We start from the raw sequence: 19,908 nt of genomic DNA, 5'->3' as shown, positions 1-19,908 counted from the left end.
AGAGTCTGTCATACAGAGTGAAGTAAATCAGAAAGAGAAAAACAAATACCGTATGTTAACACATGTATATGGAATCTAAGAAAAAAAAAGGTAATGAAGAACCTAGGGGCAAGATGGGAATAAAGACACAGACCTACTAGAGAATGGACTTGAGGATATGGGGAGGGGGAAGGGTAAGCTGGGACAAAGTGAGAGAGTGGCATGGACATATATACACTACCAAATGTAAAATAGATAGATAGTGGGGAGCAGCCGCACCGCACAGGGAGATAAGCTCGGTGCTTTGTGACCACCTAGAGGGGTGGGATAGGGAGGGTGGGGAGGAGGGAGACGCAAAAGGGAAGAGATATGGGGATATATGTATATGTATAACTGGTTCACTTTGTTATAAAGCAGAAACTAACACACCATTGTAAAGCAATTATACTCCAATAAAGATGTTAAAAAAAAAAAGAAAGTGTGCTGACTCTTGGTTTATACTGTGAGAGGAGCAGTCACAGGGGTCTGGAAGAATCTCAGGGAAGATGGGTCAAGTCCAGCAGATATTCCTGCCTTGTCTGGTGACCCTGGACAAGTCACATATCCTGGTCTGTTTCCTCATCAGTGAAATGAGAATATTGGACCTGAAGATCTAAGTCCTTCATGCTACCCTTTGGTGCCTTCGTAACATGAATTCACTCGAATATTTACAGTAGCCAGGACACGGAAGCAACCTAAGTGTCCATCAATAGATGGATGGATAAAGAAGATGTGACACATTTATACAATGGAATATTACTCAGCCATAAAAAGAAACGAAATTGAGTTATTTGTAGTCACATATCCTGGTCTGTTTCCTCATCAGTGAAATGAGAATATTGGACCTGAAGGTCTAAGTCCTTCATGCTACCTTTTGGTGACTTCGTAACATGAATTCACTCGATTCTACTTTTATAGGCTGACAGTTTATTTAAAAAGCAGTCTCACTTCATCTTTTCCATTAATCTGTTTGATATGAATTGAGCTAATATGGCAATTTTCATCTCTGTCCAAAAGCTTCAGAAATCATTGAGACCTCACATTTTTATCTGATTTTATCTCCCATTACTGTGCCTGAGTGGATTTTGTGTTTGGACCTGAAGATCTAAGTCCTTCATGCTACCCTTTGGTGCCTTCGTAACATGAATTCACTCGATTCTACTTTTATAGGCTGACAGTTTATTTTAAAAAGCAGTCTCACTTCATCTTTTCCATTAATCTGTTTGATATGAATTGAGCTAATATGGCAATTTTCATCTCTGTCCAAAAGCTTCAGAAATCATTGAGACCTCACATTTTTATCTGATTTTATCTCCCATTACTGTGCCTGAGTGGATTTTGTGTTGCAATGTATATTACCTTATTTTGTTAGATGGCCAAGCTATTTCACAATGGCCCAAAGAGCAGTTTATTCTGTTCCATAGCAACAAGCCTTTTGCCCACATTTGCCTTCTGGTGTTTGAAGCCTGTATCTTGTGGAGATCTTTTTCATTAGCTGACAGTCATTACTCATCTGCTTTTGGCTTTAGTATATCTGACATTCTCATTATTGCTCATCCTAAATAGTCTCTGTTTTAAGTAAGAGACCACTTGGAAGTTTTTGCTTAATAGAAGGGATTCAATTTCCTCATCTGGAAAACAATGGCATTGGATGAGAAGATTCCTGCCAGTTGGCACCATCTATGATTTTATGAAACTTGGGTTTTAATGACTTATGTATGTGATTGACAGCCCACCTAGACTGTGGTCTGTGAAGAGGAAGGCCATGCCATAATAGGCTCTCTTGATGATGAATAACTGAGTAAGTGAATGAATGGCCACATAAGCCCAGGTAACATCAGTATGAGAGAGCCATTGCCCCGTAAAGGCAATACCAATGATATTTTGTAATTTTCCACAGTATTTTTAGAGGTTTCCTAAAAATAAATCTCAAGGCCATGACCTACAAAGCCCCTTGCTACCTCCTCCATCTGATTTTTTACTACTCTTTCTTCTAGTCTTTATACTATATCCCTACTGGTCGTCCTGGTATTTCAAAACATGCCAAGCATCTAATTTAAGTTTAATTTAAATATACATATCAGGGTCCTTTTACTGGCTGTTTCCTCTTCCTGGAATGCTCTTCTAAGAATATGCAAGTGGTTTATTCCCTTTATGCAAATCTGTGCTCAAACATCATCTCTCAGAGAGACTATCACATCGCACACCTTATTTTATCCATTTACTTTGCTTTATTTTTCATCATAGCACTCACTAGTATATGCAATGTGTCTTATATTCATCTATCAATTTATTGTTCCTAGCCCATGGAATAGTGCTTTGCACACAGGAGTCCCTCAAGCAGTAACTGTTGAGTGAATACATGAATGAGAACAAGAAAAAATTATCTGTTAAGTACTTGATTTGTGAATTAAGGTTCTCTCCAACTCCACTGTTAAAGTACACACCTGTCTATAACACAACTTGTAGTTTTTTTTCCTCTATGCCTCTGCACCTATCATTATTTACCCCTTCTATCCCTTACCCTCTAGTTCTGAATACTTATAAGTCCCAAATCCTACCCATCATTGTCTGAGTTCTGCCTTTTCTTTGAAACCTTCACTGACCGCGCCCACTATCTCTTCATCTGAACTGGTGGGGCCAAGGGCACTGTGTCATGATGCCCTCCCCCATCTGATTCATTGTCTATCTGCGTGTCTTAACTCCCCAACCATAGGCTCTATGAGTAGAGATTATTTTTAGGTATTTCTATTTTGCTTTACTTTACATTTTCATGTATATTTTAAATGGAATTGACTTTATTGTTTTAGATAGAATAAAACATTTACTATTAACAGTTTTGAATCTGCAAAGATATAAAGATGAAAGCAAAAATTACCCCCAAATTCTACTGTAGAGAAAATAACCTCTATGAACATTTAGACACACCAGCCCAACACACACACACACACACACACACACACACACACACCATATTCTTATAAAAAATTGGATACCATATATGTTACCTAGTACCTTAAAATTTTTTTTGCGTTTTTTTAAAAAAAACTTAAGATTATATCAAGGAGAATTCAGTAAATATGTCTTCACTGATACTTTTAATTGCTGCAGTTTCATCATATTTAACCAATCCCTTATTTGACTGACTTTGAAATTATTTGCAATTTTTAGCTATTGCAAATGTTTGATGTATATTTTTGGGGCAAGCGGGATGAGAGATTTGAAGAGAGGGTAGACTTGAAGTCATCATGGTGGAGGGGTGGAACATGAATTGACTAGAGAAATACTCTTCACATTTTTTTTTTACTAATGTGCCCCCTAAAAGAATTTTGAAAAATTCTATTCACTTTTGCATTTTTAAAAGTTGATATGTATAGTTTTTATTAAATTTTAAAATGTTTAAAGCTTATAATTTCTGGCAAATTGTAAATATATACATGTTAAAATTAATCTATGCTATTACTTTTTAAAAGATGTCTGATGGAATCAAAATATAGTGAGTGGTTTGATATCTGCCTTAATCTATGTTTCAAAAAATCATGAACTAGCTCCTTATTTATGATCTGAAATGGTATACAGTCCCTTTTTCTTCTAGAATTACTAATTCTATTCTCCTTTTCTTACAGTTTGTGCTAATACAGTATATAGTTTTACACTTCAAAGCCTTTTACTGGTCAACCATTGCCATGAACTTTGTGTGCATAAATTTAAATATTTAAAATTTCCTGGGACCACAAGGAAATTTTTAAATGTGTGTTACACATTTTGAAAAGTAATTTGTTAAATGTATTAATAAAATAAAAGAGCTGTTTTTTTCTTCCAACTAGGTAATGTATCTATGGATGAGTGTTACTTGTTGGTAGAATTAAATAGGAGCAGTATCAATTTTTTTCTTATTTTTCATTTTTATAGATGTAAATGCTGAGAAACATTTTCACATTAATCAAGTAGATGGGAATGGGCAGAGTTTTGTTATAGCAATTTTCCTCAATTCTTTGAACTCCTTTTGAGTTATTTGATAAAAAAATTGTGTATAAATTTATTACCAAAAAATACTTCTAATGATCTGTCAGTGGATAAGCAATTAGGCCTCCTGTCAGTTTTATTGACAGTAAAGACAGGGCTGGAGAAATGTCTCAGGGAGCCAGGCACAGACATTGGCTGGAGCACCTTTGAACTTGATGACTATGGATATTCTGTCTACTGTGTGGTGTGCTCGCCCCAGTGCTGCCTGGCTCCTCAGGTGCAGCCCAGAGAAGCAGGGCTGGGTTTCCTCAGGGTTGAAAATTCAGCACATGTGTGTTAACTAAAAGATATAAGAAATATGAAAAAATAGCTGGTGGAATCCAGGCTGGACAAGGAAAGTGGTGAAAGATGGACTGGGGGAAAGTAGAGAGGAGAAAGTAAAGGGAGGGCTCTTTAAGGTGGACGATTGTTTGGAGTAGCTGAAGTGGCAAACAGGAAAAAGAGGAAATGGTGGTCAGTTGTGTGATTCTGTAGTTTTAGAGGTAGAGCACTTATGGGTCGTGAACATGCCCAAGGTGTGGCCATGACGTGAAGTTCATAAACTTCATTTGTTCATAAACAGATCACATGAAGATAAGTTCATGGAAATAGGTGCTATGATCTCAAAAGGGTTGTCCATGTTGATATGATAAGGAGTGAAGGCAGGGAGGGCTTGCAGTGGAGAGATAGAGTGTGGGGCAGGCGTCAACAGATCTGAACAATGAGAGAAGGCTGGTAAAGCAGAACAACAAAGAACGAGGAAGAATGCCTTGAAAGCTGAAAGGAGTGGGTCTTAAGGGAGCTTTGTATGCTTACAAGAAGCTGCAGGAAAAATGGTTTAGAAATGGCCATGGTGGGTATGGAAACTCATTGCCTGACCCTGATGTATGAATACCTGTCATTTGAGAAGTGTAGGGGAGGCCATGTCCTCAGGGTAGGAGCCTCAGTTATCAGGAGGGAGAAACTCAAGGCAGATATTGAAGACACAGGGAAATTTGCTGCTGATGGATGGGCAGTAAAAAGAGGTCACCGTGAAGTGGAGAGTGGTAGGAGCAGGTCAGGAACAAGAAAGTAGCACAGAGCTTTTTGAAAAGAATGTTACAGATCAAGATCCCTGCTGTGTATTTGAGGAGCAGGTGAATTCTAGTTTTCATGTTGACTGAAGAAAACAGAAAAGAGGGCAGGTGGATTTAGTCCAGTGGTCTCTGAGGAGTAGGGCCTTTGCCCAACTACTCAACATCAGCTTTAAGTTCATTGAAGATGTGTCTTGCTTGGTTGAAATAATTGAGGCTTACATGCTGCAGACATGCTGAATTATTATTTTAACATATTTTTGCTTTTTATTGCCAGTATATCATTGGGATTATTTTTGCATCTGTATTTATTAATAATTATTTATTTAATAATTACATTACAAAAGGCATTGGCCTACATTATAATTTTCATTCTCTGTATATCTGTGTTTATGTATATTGTGTATTTTGTCAGGTTTTGCTATGAGGATTATGGTAGCTTTTAGAAATAGAGAGGTGTCCATCGTTTTCCACGCTCTGGAGCTCTTAGCACAGACATTATCTGTTCTTTGTAAGCTAGAAAGAACTTTGCTATAAAATTCTCTGAATGTGTGCTATCTAATGTGGCATAATAAGCACCTGAAATGCGGCTAATATGACTGAGGAACTGAATTTTTAAATTTATTATTTTTATTTTAAATTTAATTTCTCATTTAAAAATTGATACTCATCTCAGTGTTTCAGTGTTTTGGTTATGTGAGTCTATGTTTTGTAGATTATGTAAAGTCTAAATATACAGATGAAGTATTTCTAATGAAAATTTACCAGCCAGATTGAAATGTACTTTATTTTTTTTTTTTCTTTTCTTTTTTTTTTTTTGGTATGCGGGTCTCCCTCTGTTGTGGCCTCTCCCGTTGCGGAGCACAGGCTCCGGACGCGCAGGCCCAGCGGCCATGGCTCACGGGCCCAGCCGCTCCGCGGCACGTGGGATCCTCCCAGACCGGGGCGCGAACCCGGTTCCCCTGCATCGGCAGGCGGACGCGCAACCACTGCGCCACCAGGGAAGCCCCTGAAATGTACTTTAAATGCAAAATATACCCTGGATTTTAAAGACTAAGAAAAAGTAAAATTAATAACCTTTACATTGATTTTATGTTGACATGATAATATTTTGTCATGGCCACCTATGTTGTTAAATAAAAGATGTTATTAAAATTAATTTTACTGTTCCTTTTTACACTTTTAGTGTGGCTATTAGAAAATTTAAAATTGTAAATGTGGCTTGCATCTGTGACAGGTATTATATTTCTATTAGACAGCATGGTTCTGAACCATGAGCTTTTCTAAAAGGTAGTAAAACTTCCTCAGTTTCTTTTTTTTTTTAATTTTCATATCTGCTTTTATTTATTTATTTTTAATTAATTTTTTTTGGAGTATAGTTGATTTACAATGTTGTGTTAGTTTCTACTGAACAGCGAAGTGAATCAGTTATACACACACATATATCCACTCTTTTTTAGATTCTTTTTCCATTTAGGTCATTACAGAGTATTGAGTAGAGTTCCCTGTGCTATGCAGCAGTTCCTTATTAGTTATCTATTTTATATATAGTAGTGTGTATTTGTCAATACCAATCTCCCAATTTATCCCTCTCCTCATTTTCTTATAGAGTTACTGGTTCATTCAGTTTTCCTGTCTCTCCAGAATAAATTTTGATCATTTATATCTTCCTCAAAAGTATTTATTTCAAATGTATGAATATAGTACTTTACAAATATTTCCTTTCTTCCTCCCTCCCTCCCTCCCTCCCTTCCTTTCGGTAATGGTAAATGGTAAATCAGCTCTAAGATATATTGATAAAATTCTGTTTTTGTGATTTTCAATTAATTTTGTATCTGCTTTGACATTTATTGATTCAAATATATTTTTAGAATCATCCAATTACTTTTCCTTATTTGTAGGAATTACATTTTAATTTTCTCTTCTGATAAAAATCCCTGTTTTTTAAAAAAGGATATCATCAATGAATAGAGAAGTCAATATTTATTTTATTTTATTTTCTGTTCCACAGACTATTTTTCCTGCAGTATATTGCCTTGCTTCTAATTGTTTAGATACATTTTATATAAGTTTTCTTTCAATATTTCATGTTCCATGAAACATTTATTTTTACAATATTGCATTTAAAAATAAAACAGGATATGTCCTGCACATACATTTCATTTTTCTTTGTCCTTTCTTGCTTTGCAATCCACTTTTACAGAGAAAGCAATCACACTGTACTTAAAAAGAATCAACAATAGATGCAATGTATCTACCATTTAAATGTTCCAGGGATGTGCTAACTTCTTAATTGAAATTACCATATTTAGCCTTCACAGTAGCTCTGTGAAGTATGTACTGATGGTATCCTCAGTTTGCAGATGGGGAAACCAGACCAAGAGGGATTGGAACCCATCCAGGGTTTCCCACCTATTGTCCATGGACTCACACGCTCCATGGGAGAGATCATTCTGTTAGTTTCTCATGCACAATACTAGAAAAATATAGCAGATCTCTTTATAGCAGATGTCTAGCATCAGAACATCAACATAGTTCATGCTAAGATTCCATTGTCAGGCAATTATTACATGCAGTTATGTTCAGTGTTAATAAATTGTCCCATGGTATACTACTACTGTGTTCTGGACTTGGGTTTCCTATAACAGCCTAACAAAAATCTTTCATTCATCTGCAGTGAGGTACACTTTCTATAAACAATTGTTTCCTTTAATCATTTGGGGGGGTGGGGAGAAATAGATACCAATTAGACATTTTTAATACTGTGTGTCTTCAAATTAGAATTTTTGAAGTCTTACTTATATCTGTAGAATGGCAGAAAAGGAGAAACTTCATACAGTTTTTCTTTGGGCAAGCAAAGGCAAATCCCTGTCTTTTTGCTTCTGAACTCTATCCCATTTGCTGTCAAATACCTTTTAAAATTAATTTAGCTATGGTATAGTCTCTTTTAAGACTTAGATATTTAATAACAACAAATGACTATGGTTCATTAATTTGTGATTCTTTTCTTTCTTTTTTTTAAAGATAGTGTTTTTGGAAGAAGCGTCCCAACAAGAAAAGCTGGCCAAAGAATGGTGCTTCAAGCCATGTGAAATAAGAGAACTGAGCCACCAGTAAGTCAGAGCCAACATTTTTCCCTTTTACTTGATGCTGTTAACTAGTCTCAGATGATAAGAACCTGTCTTGAGAGACAAAGAAGCTTTTTTTTTTTTTTTTTTTTTTTTTTTAAGGATGAGGTGGGAAAGAGAAGGTAAATAGAGAACATGGAGCTGAAAGACAGAAACTTTGAAAACTAGAGGCTGCCATCATTCATTTACTTCTTCAGCAAATATTTGTTGAGCTTATTATGTATAAGAATAGGATCTGGAGGTGAAAATGATCTACAGAGCCTTGGTCCTCACTGGGTTTACGGCCCATGGGGAACAGGGAGCATAAACAAGTGCACAGATATGTAAGCATGACAGTGATGCCTTCTATAGAGGAAGTTACGAGGCAGCATGATAGAGATAAACTGGTGCTGTGGAGGGGAGTTTGGGGAGGAATAACTCTGACAGTGTGCTTAGGGAAGACCTATCTCCAAAAGTGCATTTGAGCTACGATTTTATGTTCCAGCTACTTTAGTGGTCAATATTTGTGCCAAATGTGTTTCCTGTTGATTGGTCTACTCTCTTCATAGCCTGGGTGATTTGACTCATAGAAATGCGAATACTTTTTTTAAACTCAAAGATTTTGTCTGGTTTCAGGCCAAGTATGTTTCCAAAGTCAATGAAAGTTGCAAAGTCAACCAAAATCGTTTTCATTCTAAAAACACTTTTATAACTTGGGAAGTGGCTTTAGAGTAATGTAGTGAGAACACTGAATTAGGAATTAGAACACCTGCCACGAATCCTCACCCTACAGCTCTGTAGCTGTTAGATGGAAAGCAAGCCACTCCCCTCTTTGAGCTCATCTCCTGGGCTGTTGGCAAAGGATTGTCCTAGATTGTGGTAGACACCTTGTCCACCGCAGGAGGACTGTGAATTGGGTTCCCCCTTAGGCTTTTTTTTTTTTTTTTTTTTTTTTTTTGTGGTACGCGGGCCTCACACTGCTGTGGCCTCTCCCGTTGCGGAGCACAGGCTCCGGACGCGCAGGCTCAGCGGCCATGGCCCACGGGTCCCGTTGCGGAGCACAGGCTCCGGACGCGCAGGCTCAGCGGCCATGGCTCACGGGCCCAGCCGCTCCGCGGCATGTGGGATCCTCCCAGACCGGGGCGCGGACCCGGTTCCCCTGCATCGGCAGGCGGACGCGCAACCACTGTGCCACCAGGGAAGCCCTCCACTTAGGCTTTGAGGCAGAGGAGCTGGCCACAGTCCAGAGAGATGGGGTGACTGACCCTAAAGTTTTGTTGCATTTATACTCACATCTCCTCCTCCTTCCCTCTCTGTGCTGCCTCCCTGTTGGCTTAGAAGCATGTGGCCGGTGGGCATGCCGATGAGTCCAATGGGCATGGAGGTCATTTGAGGTACCTCTGCTGTTGCCATCTGTTTCCTCTGCTAGATTTTCTTGAGAATATATGTTGAGGAATAACTGACATTTATAAGTCACCTTCTTGCATTGCTTTGTCATGAAAGATTAGAAGGTGGCTTGGGAGTGGATGAGATGGAGGTTGGGAGAGGTTGGGAGGATGGTGGAGTGGCTGGAGGATGGGCAGTGAGGTGAACACATCTGTGGGTCTTCATATCTTTTTGTCCCTCTTTATGAGGCTGCTTTTGGAGTTAAATCGATCTAACAAATGCATATTCCAGGAGATCTATAAGCACTACACACAGAAAAGTGAGAAGGTAAGAAAAAATGTGAACTTTGGTGGAAGACTAAAATCTTTGAAGAAAAATTATATTTAAAATGCAAAGTCATTTTTATATTAAACGTATAAGATAGGTACAGTTGAATGTCTTCAAGTCAGGATTAAAATACATGATGTCTCTGACAGTCTGTTTAATAGAGTCAATGTACCTACAGGTATCTCAGCACCATGTGGATTTTTTTAAAATGAAAATTACAGCTGGAGCACTCTGAGCCGTGCTTTGATAGGAGTGGATCAGACTATAACCATGGACCAGAGAGAGGTTGACAGGGCCAGGATTAGGGTGAGGCAAGTGAGACATTCACCTTGAGCACAGAATTTAAGGATGTTGGAGAGGGCAAAAAACTTACTAATCAAGATAAATAATACTTTAATGCAGTTTAATGCAGTATTTTTAAAAATCAAAATTAATGCAAAAAACCCACAATGAACAAAATACCAACATTTTTAATAAGGACAAGATGTTGTTGTTTGTTTCACACCTTGCATTTTTGTGCAATGAAAGAGTGGTTTTCAAACAGCCCAGGATTCCCAGGCCCTTGGGACCATCGCATCCCCAGCAGTGCATGTTGATGAGGGTTGCCAATAGTGCGCAAGCAGACTGATTAACTTAGGCTATTATATAGAAGGTCATGTGTTTTGATTGTAGGGCTTTTTCTAGCATTTTCCACTTGGTTAAAAGACAGTTGGATGTTCTGACAAGTGTATATAGGGGCACATATTGTTCTTTCTCCTCAGGTTCTGGTAGAGCCTAGGCAGCACTGCAAGTTTGGGATGTGAAGTTGATGGTTTTTGTCTGGGGAAAGTTGAGATTTTCTAAGGAAGTTAGGATAGTGATTAAGTAAAGTGAAAAGAGCAAAGTGGAAAAGCAAAAGGAGAAAGGAGAGCTTTTTCACCTTCTCCTGCTTCAGCCTTCAAGCCCCCTTGCTTTGCCTGCAGTTTGACTTTTGATGGCAACCATTTAGCTGCAAGTGATATCTTGAGTGGAGTTCTAAGCCTGGCTGGGCCACTAATCATCCTCAAGCTTCCTTTGTTCTTTCCGTAGAATGAGTAGCTGGGCTCAGTGACTGCTAATCTCACGTGCAGCTCTGACAGTCCACACACTCCTGCATGTACTGCTATCTGTAATAATCCTGGAATATAACTTTGATTATGTGAATGTTTCTATTAATAAGCATTTCATAATACTTCCTGTTTCCTAAAAAGGATTGCTAGGCTTTCTGGATGAAAGTTAAACTTCTGATACAGTAAATCCTTGCTCCCTGTCGCCTCTGAAGACTTTGTATCCTGTGTTTATCTCCTTTACTTCTTCATCTCTGGTACCTTCAGAATATGCTCAGGTTTCTCCTACATGGAAAACAAAAAGTGACTTTCACTCTTCCCCTACATTACCATTCTGACTTTCACTACCGAATAGTTTTTGCCCAGTACTTTCTCTGCACCTGCCTTTCCTGTTCATGGCTCTCTCCTCAGCACCTAGGACAGTAACTAAAACATACTAGGACTGGGTAAGTACTTAGATAATAAAGGACTGCATCCATGTGAAATCAGGTGTCTCCCCAATCACTGTATGGAAATGAGAGCTCGCCGGGTCTGGACTCTTGCAGTTTTTAACACTGGTCAGTGTCCTGCACTCCTTCCCTAAATTGCCGTCCTCAACACCTCTCTATCATAGGTGTCTATCTTCCTGACAATGATTCTGTCTAGATTGAGCACGACCTTCTCTTCCTCAATCCTACTCTTTAAGTGGAGGCTACTGCTCAAGGTTTAGTTTCATTCTTTCTTCCACAGAAATCTCCGGTACCACCAACTTCTAGGGTTACCTAATCAGGGGAGACTGTCAAATCTGAATGCCATCTTTAACTCTGTGACCTCTTATCCCATGTGTTCAATTGCTTTTTGGAGACTTGCAGGTCATACTTTGACTGTAGGCTTAGTATGACGTTGTCCCTCCCTCAAAATGGACTTTCCTTTTAAATTCTCTGTACTTTATGTCATTTATTCAGCATCACATGCTCAGAAACTTACTCTGACTCTTTCCTCTGCTAACTAGAGCTAATAAAAGTCAAGTTCTTTCTCTCATATTTATCCTTTTCCTTTATTCAGAAATGCTCTCATGCTTGAGAGATTGAAAGAGTGTCCCCACACGTGCCTGCCACCACCAGATTCAACTTCCTAGACCTGGGGTTCAATATGTCACAGTTCTGCCAAAGAAGATAAAAAACAAAGGATCAAATATTCTCATGATCCCCTCCCTCTTGGCTACACAATAACAAATGCATGTTAATTCACTAAATTAAGTATTCAAGACCCTTTCTTAAAAAATTTTTTTTGTAGTTGTTTTTTAGGAAACATCTTTTATATAGTAAAGTGCATAGATCTTATATAATTTGATAAATTTTGACAAATATGTTTGTGAAACATACCAATCAAGATATAAAACATTCCTATCATCCTAGAAAGTTCCCCTGTGCTGCTTCCAGTCACTGTCCAGCCCCTTATCAGCAGCTACTGTTTGATTTCTATCACTTAGATTAATTTTGCCTGTTTTTGAACATCACATAAATGTAATAACTCAATATGTACTCTTCTGTGCCTGGATTCTTCCATTCAAAATAATGTTTTTGAGATTCACCCATATTGTTATGTATACTAGTAGTTCAGTCTTTTTCATTGCCAAATAGTGTTTCATTGTATCAGTAGACCACAGTTTGTTTATCTACATTCCTGTAGTATTTGGATTGTTCCCCTGCCCTTTTGTTATTGGAGTATAATTGCTTTACAATGTTGTGTTAGTTTCTGCTGTACAATGAAGTGAATCGGCTGTATGTGTACATCTGTCTCCTCCCTCTTGGACCTCCCTCCCACCCACCCACCATCCCACCCATCTAGGTCACCACAGAGCACCGAGCTGAGCTTCCCTTCCTGTGCTTTACAGTAGGTTCCCACTGGCTATCTGTTTTACACACGGTAGTGTACATAATGTCTCTACTCTCCCAATCTCAATCCTAATTTCCCAATTCGTCCCACCCTCCCCTTCCCCCCATGTCCACACGTCCATTCTCTACATTTACGTCTCTATTCCTGCCCTGGAAGTGGGTTCATCTGTACCATTTTTCTGGATTCCACATATATGCGTTAATATACAATATTTTTCTCTTTCTGACTTACTTCACTCTGTATGACAGACTCTAGGTCTATCCACTTCTCTACAAATGACCCAATTTCATTCCCTTTGTATGGCTGAGTAATATTCCATTGTATATATGTACCACATCGTCTTTATCCATTCATCTGTCATTGGACATTTAGGTTGTTTCCATGTTCTGGTTATTGTAAATTTGAGGCTAGTATGAATAAATCCCCCATAAAGTCTTATATGATCCTTTTTGTAAACGTATGTTTTATTTCACTTGGGTAAATTACTAGGAGTGAAATTGCTCCTTCTGTCTGTGTTTGTCTCTCTCTCTCTTACACACCCACACCCACACACACACGTGCTCTCTCACCCCTGATGTCCTCAACTAGATTATAATCTCTTTGAGGACAAGAAGATGTCTTATTTTTCTTTGCACTCAAGGTGTAGCAGAGTTTCTTAAACATAGTAAATACTTGGGAAATATTATTTGATTGAACAATTCAACTACATGAAGAAGTCACACTGCCATTCCATGTTATGATGGTGGGGACAGTAAAAGCCCCAAGGACTGAAGTGTTCTGGAGAGGTCAGTGACTGACACCGAAGAGGAATCTGTATTTCCTTCTCCCTCTCTGCATGCCCCCACGTTGTAGGCCCACTTACTGCAGCCTTCTTGACGTACTTGTAGGTTGTCACTGCTTTTCATTTCCAGAGTGAATGAAAAATTCAGAGGGTAGTGACCAAGAATACTGAGGCTACTGCCTGGGTTTGAGTCTAGGCTCTAGAGCTGAAGTCGAATGATTACTTTTTTCAAGCTATTTAAATTTCCTGAGCTTGAGTTTACTCTTGTGAAGATGGGGATTACAATACTACTTCTTAAGTTTGTTGTGAGCATTACATCATCATCACAACTAATTTTTTTGGCGCTTTCCATTATCTAGGCACTGTTTTTGCAAATATTAACTCAATCCTCACAACAGCCCTACGGTGAAACTACTATCTCCGTTTTATGTAAGGGGAAACTGAGTCACAGAGCAGTTAAAGAATATGTTGAATATCCCACTGCTGGTTTATGGTGGGGCATAAATTCAAAATTAGGCAGTATCAGCCAAGAATGTGTATACTCAAACCTTATGATAAACTGCCTTCCACAAATAAGATGATGTACGTAGAATGCTGTGCCCAGTGCCCAGTACATGTCCGACTTCAGTAAACATTACCTGCTGTCACCATCATCATTATCATCATCACCACCATTCCTAGTTCTCATTTAAAAAAAAAAAAGCATTTATAGATACCCGTGGCTTTATTTGTCTTCCATTTAGGTGGTATACATTTGAATTGGTACTATATGGGATTCTTTATTATGTCCAATTCTGAGTTCAAGTTCCTTATGTATATAAAAATGTAACTAATATTTCCTTGCGGTGATGGTGGTGGTGCATACTGTATTTTAACAAATATCTGCTTGGATGCAATTAGACACTTAATAGACACCAGTGAACCAGATTATTTCTTTAGAAAAGCTTTAAGTATCTATTAGCATTGGGCTGCCTCAATTCTGTGGGCAGTGCCTCTGAAAACTCTAAAAAACATAGTTCTAGGACTTGCTGTTATAAGAGTTAATAGAAATAGGGAAATTGATGGAACAGTGGAGTGATCAGAAACATCTGGAGAATGGTTGTCATAGCATTGCATCTGTATCTTCACTTAACTGTTCATACCACTCACCCACTGACACTCTCGTCTTCTCAGATTGCCCTTCCCTAACCAGCCTCAGTTTGCTCTTGTTGCTTCTGTTTCAGAACTCAGCCCCTCCATCACATGGGACAGGACTAGATTTCTTGCAGTCGGCCAAGGTCAAGATGACCATTGGAACTAAAATCGTGGCCATTCTGTTTCTCATCATCAGTCATCCTTAGTGACTTGTAATTCCTCATCATGGCTCTAGAAGTTTTGACCTCCTCTCTCATCTTTGCCCTCTGTCCTACAACCCCCAATTGTGAGAACAAAGTCATACGATTAAACTGTAGCTTCACGCATTTCTTGTGCAACGACTGCTTTGCTTCTGCCCAGTGCTGTGCTTTTTCCTCCTTTCATGATCTCTGGTAAACTTTACACCAAGACATTCCAATTTAGGACTGTTATCTCTCCTAGCAGAGTTTCATTTTTATTTTCTGATCTCTAAATAAGAGAATAATTGACATTCATCTGATTGCATTGGCTCTAAACCTGGGTGGAGTAAACAGTTAAATCACCATATAGAGAAAATGTGATTTAAAGATATGGAAAATGACTAAAGATGTTATTAAATTCTTTTCTCCCTATCTTAATTTCCAGTGAGTTCTTCATGCCTGGGCTGGTTGATACACACATCCATGCCCCTCAGTACTCTTTTGCCGGGAGTAACGTAGACCTCCCACTTTTGGAGTGGCTGACCAAGTACACATTTCCTACAGAATACAAATTCCAGAGCATCGACTTTGCTGAAGAAGTATATACCAGAGTTGTTGTAAGTATCCTGCTGATGAGTATTGGTGCATTGTGTTCAGTCATCTATAGAAACATCCATTTCTTGGGGGCAGATTTAAGTTATTAAAAATAGGCAGTTAAGGCTATAATAGACTGTATAGACTTTTTCAGTTCTTTCACAGCTCAGTGAGTTTGTGACCACTTCACCTACATAGCTAGCCACTAGCAGAGAGACAGCTTGAATCTAAATCCTCAAATCCCCTGGGTTCTCATTACTCTCATTTACTTCTCGTTTTACTTTACTAAATATGGGTTTAATGCATATGTGTGTTCCTTTACTCTTGCCAATCAACAGTGCTGTTCTAGGTACCATATGGAATAGCTGTGTAACCTTTGGAAAGTTCTGTGACTCATTTTCCCCATTTGTAAAAAAACAGAGATAATGATAGTACCTACTTCTTAGGATTGTTATGATAATTAAGCAAGTTAATATTTGTTAAGCTCTTAAAATAGTGCCTGACATATGTATTTGCTTTACAAAATACCCAAGGAAATCTAAAATTAAACTTTCAAGTTACAGTGAGAAGGGTATCACATTATTTTGGTAGCTTCGAAAGGAAGGAAAATAGGATGGTCCTGTTGCAGGGCGTGTGGGAATGTGATGAGCATTAACCCAGCAGAGGGAACTATGGAGCTAGTTCAGTCAGAGAGCAGTGGCTGTGGTGTGTGCCAACTAAAGGCCCTGAAATGTCCTTCCTTCCACTCTATCAGGAAAATCAGTTCCCTTTATTCTACTCCAACCCTATGCCCAGTCCACTCAGCAGCCAGAAATAACTTCTGCAGCTGAGAATTAAAGCTGCAGATATCCTATCTGACCACTAACTCTTATCATCTAGCATACTTAGTCTGAACATTCCTGCATTTTTATTGGACCCATTGATGGTTTTTCTCTTAAAGTAATGGTGTGAGGGTGATAATATTATAAGCCTTATAATAGCGTGACCTAGCCACGCTGCCAGTTTCCCAGATCTTGCATCATCCAAGCCTTAAAGAGTAAAAGTGCTATCATTTATATACTTGCCTGCTTAGTTATAAATTCAGTGTAATTGTGGACTTTACATATTTAGCACGGATCCACATGACACCAGGAAAACTGAGAAGGACTAAGGCTGTGTTGGAAGTTGCTAGTGCATTGTGTTAATGAGTTGTGTTAACCACATCAAATCTTTTTATTCTCAAAGTTTATTTATACCTTGCATTGTTCTGAAAAGGGTTAGAGATATCTTAAAATTGCATTGTATACAAGAGAAGAAAATGAGTCATGAAATCACGGCAAAGGAAAAAAAAGGAGGAGGAAAAATAAAATAAAGCCAAGAGGTAAATGTATAACCATGGGGGTCCATGCACTTGTTAGGATTTGTCACACATTTGGCTTTAACTGACCCAGAAAGGGAAATCAAAGTATTTGATGTCAGTGAGTACAAAATAGGTGAAATAGTGTTATTCTCTACAAGTATTTTCGGTGTACATATCCTCTGTTTCTGATTATGAGCAGGCCCATAGACTTTAAGAGTTGGATGAGCTGAGAGTATAATTGACATTTGTTTAAGAAAGTTGAGATTTGTTAACTAGAACCTGTCCCTAAGGCTGAAGACTGCCTGTGGCAATGCAAAGGGGGTGCTAAGGCAGTACCCATGAACCAAGACATTTTTTGTTTTGTTTTTTATTTTCTACCTCAGAAAACAGTCCTGGATCTATTCTTCAACAAATGGGCAATCCAGACCCCAGATTGGGCAAATCTGCACCACAGATTTTGACAGTGATAATTTAATCTGAAAGTAATTTAAAGTATATATTAGCAAACATCTCCTAATATTATTAAGAAAAAATTCCCAGTAAGGGCTTCCCTGGTGGCACAGTGGTTGTGTCCGCCTGCCGATGCAGGGGACACGGGTTCGTGCCCAGGTCCGGGAAGATATCCCACATGCCACGGAGTGGCTGGGCCCATGAGCCATGGCCGCTGAGCCTGCGCGTAAAAAAAAATCCCAGTAAGTCAGTCCTGGAATATCTCCCTTTAAACATTGCAAACTGGGTGAGAGATTGAAGTTTCAAATTGGACTTTGGACTGGAATGAACCAAAAAGACTCGAAAGTTCAGGAATCTGTATATTATATAGATTATAGTCAAGGGACTGGAGAGTGAGATTCTTGGTAAATATGCCAAGACAAACTGGTTGCAAATATTCTCCTGGATAATAGAATGACTATGATTACTCTATGGGGTTGTCAAATTCAGCAGATAAATTCAACTAATTCCAAAGAGGTGTCAAGTCATTAAAGTACAGGTGAAAAGACAAGGAATCAGGCCACTCCTTTCCCCTATTTTAGCTCATGGAAATTGTATAACCTGTTAAGGGGCCTGTTGATACTGGCGTTGAAGCTCAGTAGTAGTTTGCAATATATTTTGAGCTCAAAAGGCTTGGTCTCGGGCTTCCCTGGTGGTGCAGTGGTTGGGAGCCCGCCTGCCGGTGCAGGGGACGCGGGTTCGTGCCCCGGTCTGGGAAGATCCCACTTGCCGCGGAGCGGCTGGGCCCGTGAGCCATGGCCGCTGGGCCTGCGCGTCCGGAGCCTGTGCTCTGCAGCGGGAGAGGCCACAGCGGTGAGAGACCCGCGTACCGCAAAAAAAAAAAAAAAAAAAAAAAAAAAAAAAAGGCTTGGTCTCAAGAATTGAAAGCAGGGGAAAGGTTGGGAAGCACAGCCAATATTTTGATGTTATTCCTGATAGATTTCTTTATAAATTGGAAAGTCATCATTAATGGAAAAGCCCTCTCAAAAGCTTATGAGAAACTAGGGTGGAACAGATGCCCAGAAACCCAAACATATAACATGTGAAGAAGAAAAGTAGCTGCATTTTAGATGGCTTACCTAGTAAGATTTTTCAGCCAAATTCTTTCCTTACTTTTTTAACTACATAAGTCACACATGTGGCTGAACGCAGTGGGAACCAGCAGGAGTAGCTTTGGGGGTTCTTTCTTCTCTCCCTCCTTCCCTCCCTTCCTTTTTTTCCCCTCCTCTATGGGCTCTCCCTGTCCTGTCCCTTAAATGTAATTTGGGCCGATTCTTGAACTTTCTAGTTTTTCTAGTTTGTTCCAGTCCAATTTGAAACTGCAGTTTCTCATCTAGAAGCTTTTCTGTTTGAGAAGCATTTTCCCCTGACTCAGAGGAAGGACTTGCTGTTGGTGTCTGGGTAGTACTTCCATTGTCATTGTTGCTAATTAGCTGAAATTTTCCATTTTGATCTCTTCTTCAAGCCCCTGTTTTACAAAGGTATTTAAAGTGTTGAGAATTTAGAAAATGTCAGATTACACTTCTGTTTTAATTTTGAGTTTCATTTTATTTTGCTTAGTAAATGTAACGTGTGTGGTTATTTTTCTTGGGAATTAGTAGTTCACTGTTATTTTATGACCCAAAAAAAAGGTCAATTTTTATGATTATTCTATACATTTTTAAAAAGACTGTGTTTTCTCTGTCAATATGACTTTTAAAAATATCTGTTAGATTAGGCTGTTAAAAGTGTTAAACAAGTCTTGTATCGTTTTCCTCTATAGTCTCCCACATAATAAGACAAGAAACTTAGTCTTCCCTTCAAGATGCAGCCCCCTCACCATGTCTTGTGTTACCTCACGTGAGATTTTAGTTCCTGTTTTTTTTTCTTTGCCATCTACAAACATTTAATTTAAAATGTTTTTTTAATTAAATTTTATTTTTTTATACAGCAGGTTCTTATTAGTCATCAGTTTTATACACATCAGTGTATACATATCAATCCCAATCTCCCAATTCATCACACACACCCCCCGCCACTTCCCTGGATTCCACATATATGTGTTAGTATACAATATTTGTTTTTCTCTTTCTGACTTACTTCACTCTGTATGACAGTCTCTAGACCCATCCATGTCTCAACAAATGACCCAATTTCGTTCCTTTCTATGGCTGAGTAATATTCCATTGTATATATGTACCACTTCTTCTTTATCCATTCATCTGTCAATGGGCATTTAGGTTGCCTCCATGACCTGGCTATTTATTGTAAATAGTGCTGCAGTGAATATTGGGGTGCATGTGTCTTTTTGAATTATGGTTTGCTCTGGGTATATGCCCAGTAGTGGAATTGCTGGATCATATAGTAATTTTATTTTTAATTTTTTAAGGAACCTCCATACTGTTCTCCATAGTGGCTGTATCAATTTACATTCCCACCAACAGGGTAAGAGGGTTCCCTTTTCTCCACACCCTCTCCAGCATTTGTTGCTTGTAGATTTTCTGATGATGCCCATTCTAACTGGTGTGAGGTGG

General features: G+C 38.7%; 1 protein-coding gene across 1 annotated transcript in view; it reads left to right on the top strand.

Moving 5' to 3' along the window:
• Nucleotides 1-19,908, top strand: part of GDA (guanine deaminase) — a 126,429-nt gene that overhangs the window by 44,463 nt on the left and 62,058 nt on the right. The window contains exons 2-3 of the mRNA XM_024126878.1: nucleotides 8,121-8,209; nucleotides 15,419-15,590. Coding sequence (XP_023982646.1) covers nucleotides 8,121-8,209; nucleotides 15,419-15,590 — 261 coding nt within the window. The remainder of the gene's footprint in view (nucleotides 1-8,120; nucleotides 8,210-15,418; nucleotides 15,591-19,908) is intronic.

Source organism: Physeter macrocephalus, chromosome 9 (genome assembly GCF_002837175.3).
Source record: "Physeter macrocephalus isolate SW-GA chromosome 9, ASM283717v5, whole genome shotgun sequence".
NCBI classification, from domain to species: domain Eukaryota; kingdom Metazoa; phylum Chordata; class Mammalia; order Artiodactyla; family Physeteridae; genus Physeter; species Physeter macrocephalus.
This window is presented reverse-complemented; position numbering and strand designations above follow the sequence as displayed.